This window comes from Pogoniulus pusillus, chromosome 4, assembly GCF_015220805.1.
Source record: "Pogoniulus pusillus isolate bPogPus1 chromosome 4, bPogPus1.pri, whole genome shotgun sequence".
NCBI classification, from domain to species: Eukaryota; Metazoa; Chordata; class Aves; order Piciformes; family Lybiidae; genus Pogoniulus; species Pogoniulus pusillus.
In genome coordinates this window covers 39,745,270-39,762,909 of record NC_087267.1, presented here as the reverse complement: position 1 = coordinate 39,762,909, position 17,640 = coordinate 39,745,270, and the positions used below count along the sequence as shown (strand labels likewise).

Below are 17,640 nucleotides of genomic sequence, written 5' to 3'. Positions count from 1 at the left end.
CCAGCCCTAGACAATCAACTAGCCCATGGCACTAAATGCCTTGTCCAGTCTTTTCTTGAACACCTCCTGGGAGGACTCCACCTCCTCCCTGGGCAGCTCATTCCAATAGCAAATCACTCTCTCTGGGAAGAACTTCCTCCTAACATCCAGCCTATACCTCTCCTGGCACATGCACTGCTAAAGGACCTCCCTTTTTGCTCACCAGGTTCTCATAGCAGCCCATCACAGCTCCCCAGCAGGCTGGGCTCTCCCAGCCATTTCACAACAACTACACCGCACTGCTGGTGCTGGTTTTGTTTCTTACCCAAAGCCAACTCCTGTAGACAGATGATTTTTGAGATGTGAATTTCCACTGGTGTGGCACAGGCTTTGGAAACCTGTGATTGCAGAATCTGCTGGCTGGGATGAGTGGGAACAAGCACAAGAAAGCACTTAGCAGGTAGATCACTAACACAGGAGGTCATATTTACATGGACTGATGAAGTGTCCTTTGGACTCCAGACCTTGCTCAAATGCCCTATAAGGAAGTGCTTTAGACCCTTACTTTCCCAGGAACATGGTCCCATACCTATCAGGATGTAGTTTGCTGAGAAGGAACCAAGAAGCCCTGCTGGGTCTGGCTCTGCCCAGGGTCATTTCAGAGGGACAAGGATCAGACTCTATGGCATTGCTAGGACGGAGCCAAGCTGGCCTAGCACAGAGTCAAGGGGAGTTTGGCTAAGCTTCATCCTCCTCAGACTTCAGAGTATGCTCAACTTTATTGTAGAATGGAGCAAGGACATGGGTCTCCCATCAGGTGAGACAGCTGCTGATTATAGATGACCTGAAAGGCCCTAATGGGTTTGCTCTTCTGGAAAAAGGAAATTTAAGCCTAAATCTGCAGACAAAGATGGGAAAATGTTTAAGCCAAAGTTCTTTTCCTTCTCTCCTATCCATAACAAGAGAAATTCAGTCTGGAAACTGGGAATCTTATGGACACCTGTAGCTCTTCTCTGTGCTCACAGCTTCATCAGCAGTCACCTCAGCTACACTAAGAATGCCAGTTGTGAGCCAGACAGGACATTCTTGGTCCTCACAAAAATCCCAAGGAGACCATAAGCTAAGCTGTGTGCCAGAGCTCAGCAAAGTCAGGGGAGAAGCATCCAGTTCATTGGACATCAGTCTCTCAGGCCCATGCAGCAAGCAAAGACTAGGCTGAGAAGGTCTAAGTCTGGAGTGGCATCATGGTACAGCTCTCCAAGAGCAGGATTAGTGTCAGGGTTATACACAGGAAAAGATGCAGGAACCAGGACACTTGCAACTGCTCACTGAGCAAGGATGAGGGCTGTCCTAAAGTCTCCCCCCACATCAGACTTCTTGTGCTGCAGTCAAGCCAGAACTTGACAGAGAGTCTGTCTGCCTTCAGGTTGGAACAGACCAGATGCTTCAGCCCAGCACCAAGAGTTTAAAATCCACACAACAACTGTGTTCAGACCTCACCTCTTTTAGAAGCCAAACAAGAAAACCCAGGGATGCTGCAGGAAGAGGCACAAACTCCTGCTCTGCATTATATTGTCATGCATGAAATGGCTGCAACAGCTTCAACTTGCAGCTACTTGTCTAGGCAGACCTGTGGGAAAAAGACAGGACTCTACCTGATCTGTCTCACCTGAGTGACCTGCCAAGCTGTCAAACAAGAAAGCAGAAGGAGCCACAAGATCCTACCAAGTGCAGTCTCTGGAACTGTTTTGGAACCTTCTTAAGGTGGAAGGGGGGAGTAGAAAGGAGATGGGGATCACTGTTTTGCTTTGGGGTATTCAATGACACAGCCAGCACCAGAATCTCTGAGCAGCAGAAATAATACAACACAGCTCTCAAATGCATTTTTGCTCTGATTTAATCTGGATTTCCAAAAAAATGATTCTGAAAGCAAAAGAATCTTTCAGAAAGCAAGGAAAACCAATATGAAAGGCAAGAGGATTATTTCAGTGCATATTGCTCCATCCTGCCACCAGTGCATCCCAAAGAGCATCCAACTACTGCCCTGACCTGGCAGCAGCAAAAGGTTCCCTTTCCCAGACCTGCCAGGCTCAGGGGAGGATTTCTTCACACAGCCTTGGATCAACTGGCTAAAGGCCAACAGGAAGCTGATTTGTTGGCCCAGCAGCTCCCAACCCTGCCAGCCATGTATTTCACTTGTGCTATGCTGCTGGTAAGACACAATGCCACACCAGGTCGCGTTTGAGGAACTCTGCTAGTAACCACGTTCCAGCCCTTTTTTATGTCAGTGATTGCTCCCTCTGATTCTGTTGGTACCAATATCCTCATCCTCAGCTGTACTAACTTCTCATGTGAGCTCTTACTAAGAGCTTGCATGAAACTCTGATTAATTTGATTTCTTTTGCATAGAAAAATATGTTGGAAACATTAAAAACCATACCCTTGCATAAAATCTTATGTTAAAATAGCATCATTCCAAAGATAGGTCATGAGGAACTTCTAAAAAGCAAGAATGAAAACATGAAGAAAGTGAAGGTGTTCTTTGGAGACCTTAATTCTTCAGCTAACCACAGCAAACCTCTCTTTTTCTAGGCTAGATTTACTTTGATGTGCGTCAGCTGTTCTGCCTCAGTGCAATTACTTTCTATTAGCATAACATGATTTTGCAGTGTAGCATTTGGCTAAGTTACCAATACAGAGGTCAACACCTGTGCTCTCCAACCAGTGCAGCTCATTCTCGGGTACGTGTCCTTCATCCTTCTCTTCAGAGGTTGTTCTACAGGTTAATTCTTTCCCCTTGCACAAGGCGCGCTCGGAAGTTCCAAATATCCTTCAAGACAAAAATGAGACAAAAAAAGCTTTGAGAGACAGCAAAAATGGTGAGCAGGCTTCCAGCTTACAGAGATGGAAAGAGAGCATCCTCAACTTAGTGACAGACCCAGAAGCCATACTGACACTCTCACTGAGTATTGCTTCAAATCCCAAACATCACGAACAGCCAAGCTAAGGGGAGGTGCAACTTCCACCCCCAGGAGACAGGTTCCTTGCAGGTGTTAACACAGATGGTGAGATGCCCGTGGTTCAATTCTGGGAAGAGAGTAGAAGGCAAAACACGAGCAGCACACAGAACATTGCCCTTGCTAACTTGTGCACACAATGCCTACCACAAGGTAGTACTTTTAGGTGATCAGAGAAGTTCACTTTGCATACTGCTGTCCACAAGCAAGTGATCATAGAATCATAGAATGCCTTAGGTTGGAAGGGACCTTAGAGATTATCTACTCCAACTTCCCTGCCATAGGCAGGGACACCTCTCAACTAGACTCAGCTGCTCAAAGTCTCATCCAACCTGGCCTTAAACACCCCCAGGGAGGAGGCATCCACAGCCTCCCTGAGCAACCTGTTCCAGAGTTCCATCAGCCTTGTCCTGAAGAACTTATTCCTAAGATCCAGTCTAAAACTACTCTCCCTCAGCTTCAAACCACTTCCCCTTGTCCTATTGCTAGACACCCTTATGAAAAGTCCCTCTAATAGCCATCCTGTAGGATCCCTTCAGGTATTGAAAGGCAGGTATAAGCTCCCCACAGAGTTTTCTCTAAGCTGAGCAACTCCTCATGCAGCAGTAACCAGCAGGAAATAGCAGATATAAATGCAAGCCTTCAGCCAAACATCAGGTGCTGAGCAGGCATTGCTGCAGATAGTAAAGCAGAGAAGACAACCACTGTGTGCTTCACAGAGCTAAATCTCCAGCATGCTCTTACTTCAGTTTGCCTGTGTGGGGATTACTTAGTTGTTATCATATCACTAGTCTTGTGAAGGTGAAACATAAAAGCTGGGCACTTCAACTTTGGTTAAAAAGTGCTTACAACTACATGAAAACACAGAAACTCATCTGAGGCTTCTATGGGTACAACCTCTTTTCCACTCAGAATGAGGAGAGAGCCTCACTATGCTTTGGATTTCACTGTGCCCCTAAATAACTCCAGGAATCAAGAGTCAAGCAAGTTGTAACTTTACAGACAACAGGTAAGATCAGGCTTGCAAAGCACAGCTGTGAAAAAAACAACAAATCCCCCCAAAGTGAAAACCTCCTGTCCTCCAGAATGCCTTGGATATTGTAGCTGAAAAAGAGGCAATTCTAAAAGAGAACTGCTGCCCACTACACCTAGGTTTTAAAGCGATTGATGTGGGATTATATTTAACAACAACAAAAAGAATCAGTCTCCTCTTGTTGTCAGATGTGGCTATTCAGCTGAGGAGGAAAATCCACCTGCCATTAGGAGGGGGAACGAAGACCTGTGGTCATACAAACTGTGGATAAGCACTTAAATGTGCTGCACCTTCTCATACTTCTGAATTAGGGCATGAGAGGACCACACCTTCCTGTTTACATCATGCAGTACAAAGACAAGTGCAAAAGACACACTCTCCACAACAAACCAAACTGGGAGGTGCAGCAAAGGGCAAAGCTTGCACACACTTCACCCTGATCCTTGATCCTGCCTTGCCACATTAACCCCTTCCAGTGCTGCCGAGCAGAGCAAAGTCTGGACCCCATGTAAGAAGTGCACGTGGATAGCCTCAGAGGTGATCCACCAAGACAGCAGAACCTGTGGGTCTTCCTCACACTACACCACCAATCACAAAATGAAGTGCTGATCTAATCTGCACCAGCTCAGCTACCACTGGAAGGGTCCCCAGCACGTTCACAAGACCCATTTTGACAAACATTACTGGAGGAGGAACCTCTAGAGCTCAATGGATGTGAAGGAACTGCCCAGCATAGCAAGAAGCGGCCCTACTGGCCAGCAGGACAAAGGAGGTTATTCTGCCCCTGTACTCAACATTGGTCAGGCCACACCTTGAGTACTGTGTCCAGTTCTGGGCCCCTCAATTCAAGATGGATGTTGAGATACTGGAATGCATCCAAAGAAGGGCTACAAAGCTGGTGAGAGGCCTGGAACACAGCCCTGTGAGGAGAGGCTGAGGGAGCTGGGGTTGTTTAGCCTGGAGAAAAGAAGACTCAGGGGTGATCTCACTGCTGTCTACAACTACCTGAAGGGAGGCTGTAGCCAGGTGGAGGTTGGTCTCTTCTGCTAGGCAACTAACAACAGAACAAGGGAACAATCTCACGTTGTGCCAGAGGAGGTCTAGGCCTGATATTAGGAGAAGTTCTTGCCGGAGAGAGTGATTTGCTACTGGAATGGGCTGCCCAGGGAGGTGGTGGAGGCACCGTCCCTGGAGGTGTTCAAGAAAAGGCTGGCTGAGGCACTTAGTGCCATGGTCTAGTTGATTGGCTAGGGATGGGTGTTAGGTTGGACTGGATGATCTTGGAGGTCTCTTCCAACCTGGATGACTCTATTTTATTTTATTCTATTCCATTCTATTGTTATGTGCAAAATGCCTTCAAGAGGCCTGCTGGTGATGTTCTGAATATCAGGTCTTTTAACTCTGCCAAGCACCTCTGCCTGGCATAGCTTTATCTGCTGAACTGAACACAGCTAAAAGCACAAATGAGAGAAACTTAGGGAATTTAGCTGGATTGTCACAAGGAATACAGAGCTCTGCATGGCCTTACCATGAGTTTCAGATGAGCGGTGTCGTACTTCTTTTGAACCATTTCAGCCAATTCTTTCTCCAGGTGCTCCTGGGTCGTGTTCTTGACGTCAATGTAGTAGCACTCTGAGCTGGCAAAATGACAGCTTATACTCTGTGTGAGGAAACGAAACATCACTTGCTACCATCACAAGTGAAAAAACACCTTACGCGCCCCAGGCCATGCACACTCCATCCCCTCCTTACAGACCACGTCAGCTAAGTCCTTCCTCCTTTCTACTCCAGCTCTCCTGAGAATGTTCACTTGTTTAAATACTCTTACTAGAGAGTACTCTGGCTTGCTGATGTGCTCCTCTTCCTTCCCTCCTCTCCCAAACACTTCTCCAGTTAGAAATGTGCTATTTGATCTCAGAACACCAGCTGGTAGAGTGGGAAAGTCAGGGCTAGAGCAGACCTGTGTGTTCAATAAAGGTTCTTACTTCCTGCACTCGGGCTCATAAAACCACTCATTTTGAGATTGGTTCTTGCTTAAGCAGAAGTCTGGAGGAAATAAATAGAAGTGCCTGATGGGAAAAAGCTGTTCTCTCACAAGCTACATCAGCTGCAGGTGAGAGTGTGCCACCCCTCTAAGGGTGCTGGACCATAATCTGTCTTGGAGAGCTCCACAACATTCACTGATGTACCCTGAAGGCAGACAAATGTCGTGACTTGGCACAGTTAGAGGAGGCTCTTGTGCTTCTGTGGGATACCAAACACGACTATTGCTCCACTAACCAGGCAAGAGCCAGCAGATGAGACTCCCAGTACTTGCTGTCCTCTCTGCTGCCAGGATTGCAGGAGGAAGGAATTCCATACCAGCAGATGTTACCAGGCCAGGTAGTAATTGATGGAGGCAAAATAAAATCAAAATAGAACAGCCTGTGTTGCACTGCAAGAGGGGAAATCCCTGCACTGCTATTAGTGGCTACACTGGAGGCTACAGTTCCCTCACATGACTGGGTGAATCCACTGCTGAGAAAAGTGGCCTTTGGAGGCCACTTTTATCTGCTTTGGTTAAGTAATCATAATGCCAAAGAAACAGATCATGTGTAGTCAGATCTTTAATAGAAAAAATTGCCATGTTGGCATATAAATAAACATTATTTATTGGATGACAGAGGCTCCTGCTATTCAGAGATGAGACACCAAGTGAAAAGGAGCTATTGGAAAAGCAAGTACAGCCAGCCAAAAGAGAGAGAGAGAGAGGAAGGGGGAGAGAGAGAGAGAGAGGAAGGGGGAGAGAGAGAGAGAGAGAGGAAGGGGGAGAGAGAGGAAGGGGGAGAGAGAGAGAGAGAGGAAGGGGGAGAGAGAGAGAGAGAGGAAGGGGGAGAGAGAGAGAGAGAGAGGAAGGGGGAGAGAGAGAGAGAGAGGGAGGGGGAGAGAGAGAGAGAGAGGAAGGGAGAGAGAGAGAGAGAGAGGAAGGGGGAGAGAGAGAGAGAGAGGAAGGGGGAGAGAGAGAGAGAGAGGAAGGGGGAGAGAGAGAGGAAGGGGGAGAGAGAGAGGAAGGGGGAGAGAGAGAGGGAGAGAGGGAGAGAGAGAGAGAGAGAGAGGGAGAGAGAGAGAGAGAGGGAGAGGGAGAGAGAGAGAGAGAGGGAGAGGGAGAGAGAGAGAGAGAGAGGGAGAGAGAGAGAGAGAGACAGGGGGGAAGGGAGAGAGAGAGAGAGAGACAGGGGGGAAGGGAGAGAGAGAGAGAGAGACAGGGGGGAAGGGAGAGAGAGAGAGAGGGGGGGGGGGAAGGGAGAGAGAGAGGAAGGGAGAGAGAGAGAGAGGGAGAGAGGAAGGGAGAGAGGAAGGGAGAGAGAGAGGAAGGGGGAGTAAAAGGGGAGGGATAGTTTGATCAGCTTTTAAAAAAAATCAAGAATACCAAAAGATATGTTTCCTACCTTTCGGAAGCCTGAAGTCTTGTTTATCCCAGAGCCATGAATGAGCAGGGGATGGAAGAACACTGTGTCTCCCCTCTCCATGACAAGGTGAACCTTGGGAATTGTCTCATCCTCATCAAGCAGCCCGTGGAAAAGTTTGTTGGTTTTACCCTAGAAAAAATGTTTGAGTTGAAATAATTTGGATAGAAGTAGAGCCAATGGCAGTTCTCAGTGCATAGGACAGCAGGGACAGCTACTGCTCTGCTCCCCCCTGGACTAGGCAGTGTGTTCTGTATGCTCAGATAATAGCCTGCCCACCTGTCTACAAGTCTTCCTACTTGTAGTTACTATAGATACAGCAAAAGAATACTTCTTCTGAAGCTCGACTCAAACAGACAAGAACATTCCTCTGCTGGAGAGAACAGAGAAGAGCACTGGGGAATACCACAAGTATGGCCTGATGCCACTACTGGAATCCAGCCTTCTCCTCCCAGTATAACTATCACCAGTGCCAGGACCAGGTCAGGAAGCAGCCTTCTTAAGAAAAAGATACTGCCTGATACTTCACCTCATTCAGTGTTTACTACCCAATTTCCTCTCTTCAGGACAGTACACATGCTCACTAGGAAAGAACAAACTGACAGGACAAAGTCCTCAGACTTGGCAAAAGCAGTGGGAAATGGTTAGGTGTGTTTATGATGGCATGCCCTGAAGGTGGGAGCAGAGGCAAGTGTACCCAGGCTACACGGAGCAAGGGCAACCAAAGCAAGAAGGTGGTGTCTGAGACAACCCATCACTGAAAATCTCAGCTATCACCTGCGTATCACCGCCTCAGGTGAGCCCTCCCCAGCCAAAATGCGGTTCCCTCAGCCGTGTCCATTCCAAGCCACTAGTGATGCTCTACCTCCCACTTTGGGTAGTCATGAGGCTTCAGGGTCAACTTGTGTGTCCCTGGCTGCACGATGAGGCACCCATTGCTTTCGTCAGCCCTCTCCATAGCAGTCCAGGAGCACACGATGAGGTCGGCAGGCCGGAAGGGGAAGTAGTGCAAGTCCTGGTGCATGGGGTGGAGAAAAGTCTGCTTCTCTGCAACACATGTTCAAAAGCATCAACTTCATCGAACACGACACAGGGTTTTCTGTCCCTTTAAACCACTGCACTTGCTGTACCCTATCTTAGTAGTTGCTGCTTGCCACTGGATAGACCTTAGATACTCAGTGTCTGCTCCAGCCCACCACTGCCTTGGAAGACAAATGGGTTAGCTTGCACTCCATCCCAAGATGAACCAAAATCACAGTGGTGGCTCTTGGGTCAGCAATGGCATGAGGTGACAGTGAATGCCAGAAGGCTGCTTAGCTGTGCAGTCCCATACAAGACTCCTGTTGCTGGCCTTCACCATCAACAACCCCTTGCCAAGTTTTCATCACTCACTTTGGTTGCTCTCCAGTTTTGTGAACTTCAACCAGCACAGCATTGCACAAACCTGTCCCAGTACAAACTTTCAATCAGCCATGCTGTAGTCACTTGATCTACAGCTGTGTTGAAAGCAGTATCAACCCTCCCTGTGCTGCACCCAACATGTCTATTCAGCCTTTAAAACAAAACCACAATTGACAATTTATGGGCTGCAGCCTCCCCAGCACTCTTAGCCTTCACCTTAGAGGTATTTTCCCCACGAAGACTAAATGAAAATGCATACTTCTGAAGTTTTGTCTGTTACTTCTTTTTCCACCATGGAAATGCAGACATCATCCACACCAAACCAGTCAGTTTTTTATTATTTCTGGGGGCTTTCTACCACTCAATTTGCTCCTCAAATCAATACAGCTAGGATGTTTTAACTTGCCTCATTTGCCATAGTATTTAGACTTTAGGCAACCTCAAAAACTCTCCCGAGATCTACCTATCTCCTAAAGTACTCCTCAGAAATATCAAATCTCCATTCAAGTGGAGACTGCAAACATGGAGCAGCTTCCCATTTCTTGTCCATTATTGGTTTGGTTTTACTCTGACTTTTACAATGGTGTCCTGTTGCATTCCCAAACCAGAATGGCACAGCTTTCTGTGGAGTAGTTAAGATGACAGGCAGAGACACCAGAACAAACTCAGTGTTTGAGTAACTCCATGTACTACCTACCCACTAAGAAGCTGCACACCTGAGAATAAGGAACACAGCTCAGGTTCCAACTTTGCTAAACCAAAACAGCTTCTGCAGAGTCAAAACTATTTTGAACAACTCTAAATGGTTGACCTGGTCTCTCCTTGCCTGTTGCCCTTGTATAAATCATGATCTCAATTTCCAGCAGCAGAAGCCAAAGCCAGGCTTCCACGTTCTTCTTTTGGCACCTCTTCAAGTATCAAGCGCTGGGCACACAACTGTCAGTGAGACCAGGAGTGTACAAACTCCAAGTGAGGGATGAGCTCTGTGTTTACTGCGTTTCACTGAAGCCCAAGGAGAGAGCCATTTCCAGCACATGCAAAAAGCTGAGCTTAAAAAGCACCTCCTCCTTTAAACCCTGAGCCTCTAAGCAGGTGTAGCTGGCTGAATAGGGAGCTCACTTGCCTGCCTAGAACACAGGGGTGGTGCAGCCAAGACAGCCACCAACTTCAGCAAGTAAGCCTCCACTGAATGTCGAAAGACAAGAAATGTTATCTCACTAAGCCAAGGTGAAAAACAACAACAAGCTATTACCGAAGTGGCCTCATAGATTTTCAGTTACTCTTTACAGTGAGGGTGGTGAGACCTAGAACAGGTTGCTCAGGGAGGTTGTGGATGTTCCCTCCCTGGAGGTGCTCAAGGGCCAAGGTGGATGGAGTCTTGAGCAACCTGGTCTAATGGAAGGTGTCCCTGCCCATGGCAGGGTGTTGGAGCTAAATGATCTTTAAGATGCCTTCCAACCCAGACCATCCTATGGTTCTTTGGTTGTGGCCAGATGGACAGCATGCATTCGACAGTTTCTCTATTTATCTCTTATCCAAGTTCTCCTTACCAGAATCTGGAAGTTTATTTATCAGCATGGTGTGCATTGCCATGATGTTTGGTCCTGTGAAGCACTCAACATATTTGAGGACCTACAGGGAAGAAAGCATTAGAAAAACTATCAGAAATGTGAAAGACAAGAGGAAAGACTGCTGAGGAAGCACTAGGATCTGGATGCTTGGCTCAGCACTAGGGCAGAGGGGGAGGACACTGGGATGGGAAGGATGCAGGACAGGAGGCGAGATTTGGCATGGCACACAAATGGACACGGTGGCAGGAAGCCAAGATGGGAGTTGGTGCAACAGGCTGCTGGGTGGGGTTGAAAAGATTGGGAGGTCCTAATTCGACAAGGCTATAGCTCTTTGCCACAGAGGGAGATGCTTTGCCTAGATAAGACATTCAAAAAGTGCTGCTCATTTGTCCTGCCATCCTGGCATGGTTTGTGATAGTTGCATTCCTGATTGGCTCCACACCACAGAAGCACAGGATCAGTGCTTTAAGTCTTCTGCCCTGACACCATCCATCCCACGTTCATGCAGAACACTCTTAAAAGACAGATTGTATTCCTTCCTCATGTATGTACTTATGTGAGACCCATAGAGGGACTTAAAGGGTAAGGGACACAGCTTCAGTGGAACCAGAGAAAGCCTCTTTCCACAGGCATTAAACCATAGAGCCACTCTATACAGCCTTTTCCAACACCCCCCTCATTTTTGTTGTTTATCTTACTTCTGGCAGAGTACAGTATCTGAACAGCTCTTCATCTTCCTGGAAGTCCTGCACTTTATTGACAACTTTTTCAGACTGACCATACTGGGATCTCAGGGACTCATTTTTCATAATCATAGCTCCTGGTGGCTTCACTTCTCTTTTACAGATTCTCACAAACTCCTTCCTGCAAAGCAAAGAAGTCTATGTTGAGAGTCCAGCTTCATCTAGCTACCCAGAGCTTCCTCAGGATGATGCTGCTCACAGGGCCCTCCAGCACCTTAGGCAAGTGCCCCATACCTGAAGCGCTCAATGTCTTCATCAGAAACGAGCTTCCTAATGAGCAAATACCCATTGTCTTCATAGAACTGCCTCTGTTCCACGGTGAGGACATCATTGTCCAGGGTGTAGCTGAGACACACAGAAGAAACACATTAGTAAGGCTGGGCAGAACAACTGAAGCAGCATCAGTGAGACCTGGTAGGAAGAGGAAGGCATCATCAGTTGCTGGGAAGAATCAGTGAGAAACCTTCCCCACCTGCATGTCCACCTCAGCTCTGCAGGCATGCAGCATTTCCTGTGTCCCAGCTGAGCCAGCACCGTGTCCATGGCTGTGAACCATTTCTGCCCACAGCCTCCCAATATTTCTGTGATGGAACTCAAAGCATCTCCCTCATGCCCTCTCAAGTGGAGAAGTGAGCAGGAAAGCTGGGACTGGTCCACAGCAGCTTCAGCCTCAACAGAGACACTGAACAGTTTCTGCAGTAGGGTTATCCCTCAGACATGTTCAAGATGCATGGTTAAGCTTTTCAACTGAACTGCAGCTAAACAAAGGGGAATACCCTTGCAAAACAGAAGGCTATGCAATGTCTAATGATCAAGAGAGGTGATTCTTCCCCTTTACTCTGCTCTTCTGAGACCCCACCTTGAATACTGCATCCAGTTCTGGTGTCCCCATCATAAGAAGGACACAGAGCTGTTGGAGAGAATCAAGAGAAGGGCCACAAACAGAATCCAAGGGCTGGAACACCTCTGCTATGAGACAGGCTGAAGGAGCTGTCTCCTAGACTTAGCTTAGAGAAGACTCTGTGGGGACCTTATAGCTGCCTTCCAACACCTGAAGGGATCCTACAGGAAGGCTGCAGAGAGACTTTTCATGAGGGTGTCTAGCGACAGGACAAGGGAGAATGGTTTGAAGCTGAAAGAGAGTAGGTTTAGACTGGATCTTAGGAACAAGTTTTTCAGGACAAGGCTGATGGAACTCTGGAACAGGTTGCTCAGAGAGGTTGTGGATGCCACCTCCCTGGGGGTGTCTAAGGCCAGGTTGGATGAGGGCTTGAGCATTGCAGTCTAGTTGAGAGGTGTCCCTGCCCATGGCAGGGAAGTTGGAGTAGATGATCTCTAAGGTCCCTTCCAACTTAAGCCATTCTATGATTCTATGACCAACGCATGTGCTAGGGTGGAAAAAGGACTGAGTTCTGCAGGTTATTTCTTTTCTATCTCTTCAACAAAGGAATAAACAGCTTACCGAAACCGCCCTGGATGAGCAACAGCACTAACTTGGGCTGAAGTAGGAACACTTATCTGGAGTGAGAATTAAGGAATACACACTCAAGCAGAAGCAGATCCTGGGCTGCATCAGGAGAAGTGTGACCAACAGGTTGAGGGAGGTGATTCTCCCCCCCTACTCTGCTCTGGTAAGACCCCACATGGAGTACTGCATCCAGGTCTGGAGCCCCTATTACATGAGGGATGTGGGCATGCTGGAGTGTGCCAGTATAGGAAGAACATGGACCTGATGGAGCAGGTCCAGAGGAGGCCCACGAAAATGATGAAGGTGATGAAGCACCTCCACTACACGAATAGGCTGAGGGAGCTTGATCAACCTGGAGAAGAGAAGGCTCTAGGGAGACCTAATAGTGACCTTCCAGTACCTGGAGATAGACTGTTTTCAACGGCCTGCAGTGCTAGGATGAGGGGAAATGCCTTCAAACTAGAGAAGAGTAGGTTTATATTGGATATTAGGAACAAGGCCTTTACCATGAGGGTAGTGGAACACTGGAACAGGCTTTTCAGGGAGGTGATTGTGGCCCCGTGCCTGGAGATATTCAGTGAGGCTCCAGAGGACTGCACAACCTGATCTAGTTGAAGATGCCCCTGCTGACTGCAGAGGAGGTTGGACTAGATGAACTTCAGAGGTGCCTTCCAACCCATACCATTCTGATTCTACATCCATCACATCCTCTTCACCAATGTATTATAATTCAGAGCTAACCTGCCAGCATTTGGCTCTCACTCAGAATCAGCACCATCTCAAAATACCTTTTTTTGTAAAGGAAGATTTACAGCAGCAGCTTTACAAATCTTATCAGCAAGCAATCTTCATTTCACTTTTGGGACAGGCCAACGTGAACACTTCAACCCTGGTTTCCTTTCTCTGATCTATATGGCAGCCTTCAACTCATTTCCTATCACAAACCAAACTTTCAAAGCTTTCCCTGCTGCTGTCAGATCTGAATCCCTCAACAAAGTCTGAGACTTGCTGTGCAATTGCTAAGCCTCACAGAGTTTATCACCCCCAAACTCAGAAATCCCTAGGATAACTCGCTGCAGGCAACCCTTCTGCTCAGCACTGGGGCGTATGTGCCGCGTGGGGCTGCCAAGAGCACGGCAGGTCACCAGCAGTACCCAACAGGTTGCAGGACCGAAGCTCAGGAAGAAAGCACCAGGCGGCAAGAGGTGTTCAGGGTGGGACGGGTGCTGACCCCAGACACCCATAGGGGCTGTCAGGGCAAACGCTGCCCTGGTGCCGAGGGGCTGCCCGGGGCACGGCCGCTCTGCACCTCACGGCCCCTAACTAGGGCACAGAGTAGGAGCTCTGCCCGTGCGTCCCTTCCGGGCACGGAGTCCTGGTGGGGCAAAACACCAAGGATCCCCTCCTCGGCGCCTAGGCACACGCAAACATCCAGGGTGCGGGGAGCGATGGGCAAAGCTCGCTGGGGTGCGAGAAGCAGAGTCCCGACTCGATGGAGCCAACATCTCGCTTTCCCCGCCCCGATCCCTTAACGGAAAGGATACAGGCACAGGGGCTGCTCCCAGCCCTGGCGAGAGGTGCCGAAGGATGGTGTCCAGCCGAGCCGCCGGCCCCGACCGCTTCCCGACCTGCTCCATCATGCCCGGGCAGCCTGACGGCTCCGTCCTCAGCCTGACCCCACACACAGAGCCGCAGAGCCGGGAGCAGCCGGGCCCCGCTGGCGTCCGCAGCTTCCCCGAGCCGCTGCACATGCGCCGGCGGCTGTGCATGCTCAGAGCGGCGGCAGCAGCCCGGGGCGGGCAGGGTGCGCGGCGGGGCGGGCAGGGCGCGCAGCGGGGCGGGCAGGGCGCGCAGCGGGGCGGGCAGGGCGCGCAGCGGGGCGGGCAGGGCGCGCAGCGGGGCGGGCAGGGCGCGCAGCGGGGCGGGCAGGGCGCGCAGCGGGGCGGGCAGGGCGCGCAGCGGGGCGGGACGGCCGCAGGCTGGGGCGGTGCTGGGGAGAGCTCCGCACGTGCTTTGGCACGTCCGCCCACTGCCTGCCTTTCCCCTTTCCCTGCCAGCAGCTAGGAGCTGCCCGCATTTCATCAGCCCTGGGCAGGGAGCAGCGCTTGGTGCTCGGGCACAGACCACCAAGTCAAGGCCCCGCACGGTATTTGCCTTCTCCTGCCTCTGTGGAGACTGTGGGAGCTTGTTTTATCCCTCCACGAATCAGCTTGGAGGGGTTTTTACAGCCCCGCTGTCACCCTGACGTGGTGGAAGCGTGCTTCCCGAGGGTTGCACTTGCACTGACAGACCTAGGCTGCCTGCAGACTGCATGACATCCACACCCGAGGCATGGCATGGAGCTGGATGGCCTTCTGAACAGCCTTGAGGGACAGCGCTGGTGTTTTTCAGAAAGAGAAGCAGAAAAGCAGGTGTAGTGTAGCATCTGGGGAGGCGGGAGAGGAGGGGAAAAAAACGCCCAAATGGGAAAACCTCAAGTGGGGAGAGGAAAAGCAGCATAAAAATTAGGCAACTGCAAATACAAGTTGAAAAAAAAAAATCAAAAAACAAACCCAACAAACAAACAACAACAACAAAAAACCCCACAAACCAAAGTTGTAGAGGTTTGGTGTTCCTCTGAAGCTTAAAAGTGGCATGTTGAATAGACCCTGCTCTTAGCACGCTCTTGCCTGCCTTAATTAGCACCACGAGTGCATCAAGTGACACATTCAAGAAGAATATTAAGGGACTGAAAAGAGCCCTGTCAGACCTACAGCAAAGTTCAGAAGATTACTTGAATCATGTTCGCATATGTCCCTCTTGCGACTGCTCGGTAGGTTACTCTTCTCCTGTACTCGGCCCTGGTCAGGCCACACTTTGAGTACTGTGTCCAGTTCTGGGCTTCGCAATTCAAGAGAGATGTTGAGATACTTGAATGCATCCAGAGAAGGGCTACAAAGCTGGTGAGAGGCCAGGAACACAGCCTTGTGAGGAGAGGCTGAGGGAGCTGGGGGTGTTTAGCCTGGAGGAGGCTCAGGGGTGATCTCATTGCTGTCGACAACTACCTGAAGGAAGGCTGTAGCCAGGTGGGGGTTGGTCTCTTCTCCCAGACAACCATCAACAGAACAAGGGGACACAGTCACAAGTTGTGCCTGGGGAGGTATAGGCTGGATGTTAAGAAAAAGTTCTTGACAGAGAGAGTGATTTAGTATTGGAATGGGCTGCCCAGGGAGGTGGTGGAGTCTCTGTCCCTGGAGATGTTCAAGAAAAGACTGGATGAGGCACTTAGTGCCATGGTCTAGTTGACTGGCTAGGGCTGGGTGATAGGTTGGGCTGGATGATCTTGGAGGTCTCTTCTGACCAGGTTGATTCTATTGATTCAATTCTGTGATTCTATGGTTCAGACTAGCTTGTGCCATTGCTGTAACAGCCAGTCCTTCAACCTTACTTAGTGAAGCAGATGATGCTAGAAGGTGGAATATTTCCTGGTGGAATTTGCTGCTCTACACCCTTACTCTCTCCCTGGGCCAAGGAGATTCAGCACTGACCAGGATGGAACAGAGAGGTGAGACAGAAGTAAGAGCCCTGAGGAGGGTGAACATGGGAGGATGGCATTTTGCTGCCTACTCCAGGTCCAGACTTGAGGACTGTTCTCTCACTTCTCCTCCCACTATAGGAGATTATGGAGACTGTAAGAGAGCCAGGAGAGAAGAAAGGTAAATTGAGGGAGCAAACTCATTAACAAATACATGTAATATTATAATCTGGATAGCAAGATCAGGACTGGAAGGAAGTTGTGCTATGAACTTATATTATTTTGCTAACCCAACACATTTTCACACCTGCCAGTTTGTTCATGGGCAATCCAACCAGGCTCTGCTCCCAAAGGTGCACCATTAAGTCCATGGTTGCTCCAGGCAGTCTCATGATGATAAGGTGTGCACCAAAACTCTGCATTACAACTACTGTAGGAAGCTTAAGTCCATTTGGCAACAGGTTTTCCTGCAATCCAAGATGACAGAGATTCAGCAATCAATATACTAAGCTTCATGTTAGTGCTACAGATAAACAGAAGCTAAGGAAGTGCTTCTGAACTTCACCTGTATCCTAAAAGCCGATTGTCTTTAAAACTCAGTGTCAAAATTCCCAAGGATTTCTGTAAAGATGGAGCAGAGCAGGTTTACACACTTCATTTGTGGCAGCTGACTTGACGGGGCTGTTTATGGCTCTTGTGGCAAGTGGTTTAATATATGTTTGGTGGAGTCACTCCCTTTGGGAGCTATGACAAAACACAGTCTGCTGCGTCCCACTAAAGTGGGACAAACAAGGTCAGAAATCCAGAAAAAAAACCACCCTCCTAAATCTATCTTGTGTAGTCACAAAGGCAGGTGTGCATGCACTGTGAAGGGACAGCTAGCAGCAGCAGTGGCAGTACCAAGCTCTTCATTGTCAATAAAAATCAGACCTTTGACTCCTGAGCTATAGGAAACCTCTCAAAGGTAAACAAAGCTATCAAAAGTCCCTCCAATCAAATTCAAATGAGGGGTGAAATTTAGAAAAGGCATATAGAGTAAGTTTTGTTATTGAAGTCATAACTGCACTGAAAACTCTTATTTATAATTCAGATGCAAGCTGCAATTGCCTCCACAATCCACACTGAAAGAGGAACCTCAATAAATCTTCATCTGTCTCAAAACTCGAGCAACAGTCCCATGGGAACGTTAGAGTGAAACAATACTACAGAGGCTAATTCTGACACAGACCTGTTTACAATGTAGGTATTTCTTCCACTAGTGTGTGTTTGACAGCATCTTATGCAAAATGTGTCTTTTATACCTGGAAAAACGAACAAACAAGAAGTATTTAGTGATTCTGCTGTCCTGATTTTGGTGTTTGAAAACTAAGATGTGTTTATACATGCATAATACACACTTACATACACACATGCACAACATATATATATATACACACATATATATGCATTTTTATACAAGAGGAGCCTC

The 17,640-nt window shown here is 48.6% G+C and overlaps 1 protein-coding gene across 1 annotated transcript; it reads right to left on the bottom strand.

The window, feature by feature from the left end:
- Positions 1-1,858: 1,858 nt before the first annotated feature.
- On the bottom strand, positions 1,859-14,418 carry PHYH (phytanoyl-CoA 2-hydroxylase). The gene is made up of 9 exons (XM_064142923.1): positions 14,203-14,418; positions 12,653-12,708; positions 11,425-11,535; positions 11,146-11,311; positions 10,427-10,508; positions 8,341-8,522; positions 7,458-7,607; positions 5,558-5,689; positions 1,859-2,809 (listed from the first exon to the last, which is right to left on the bottom strand). Exons 1-9 carry the CDS (start codon positions 14,407-14,409, stop codon positions 2,756-2,758), a joined length of 1,140 nt encoding a protein of 379 aa, XP_063998993.1. The 5' UTR covers positions 14,410-14,418; the 3' UTR covers positions 1,859-2,755.
- Between the last annotated feature and the right edge of the window lie 3,222 nt (positions 14,419-17,640).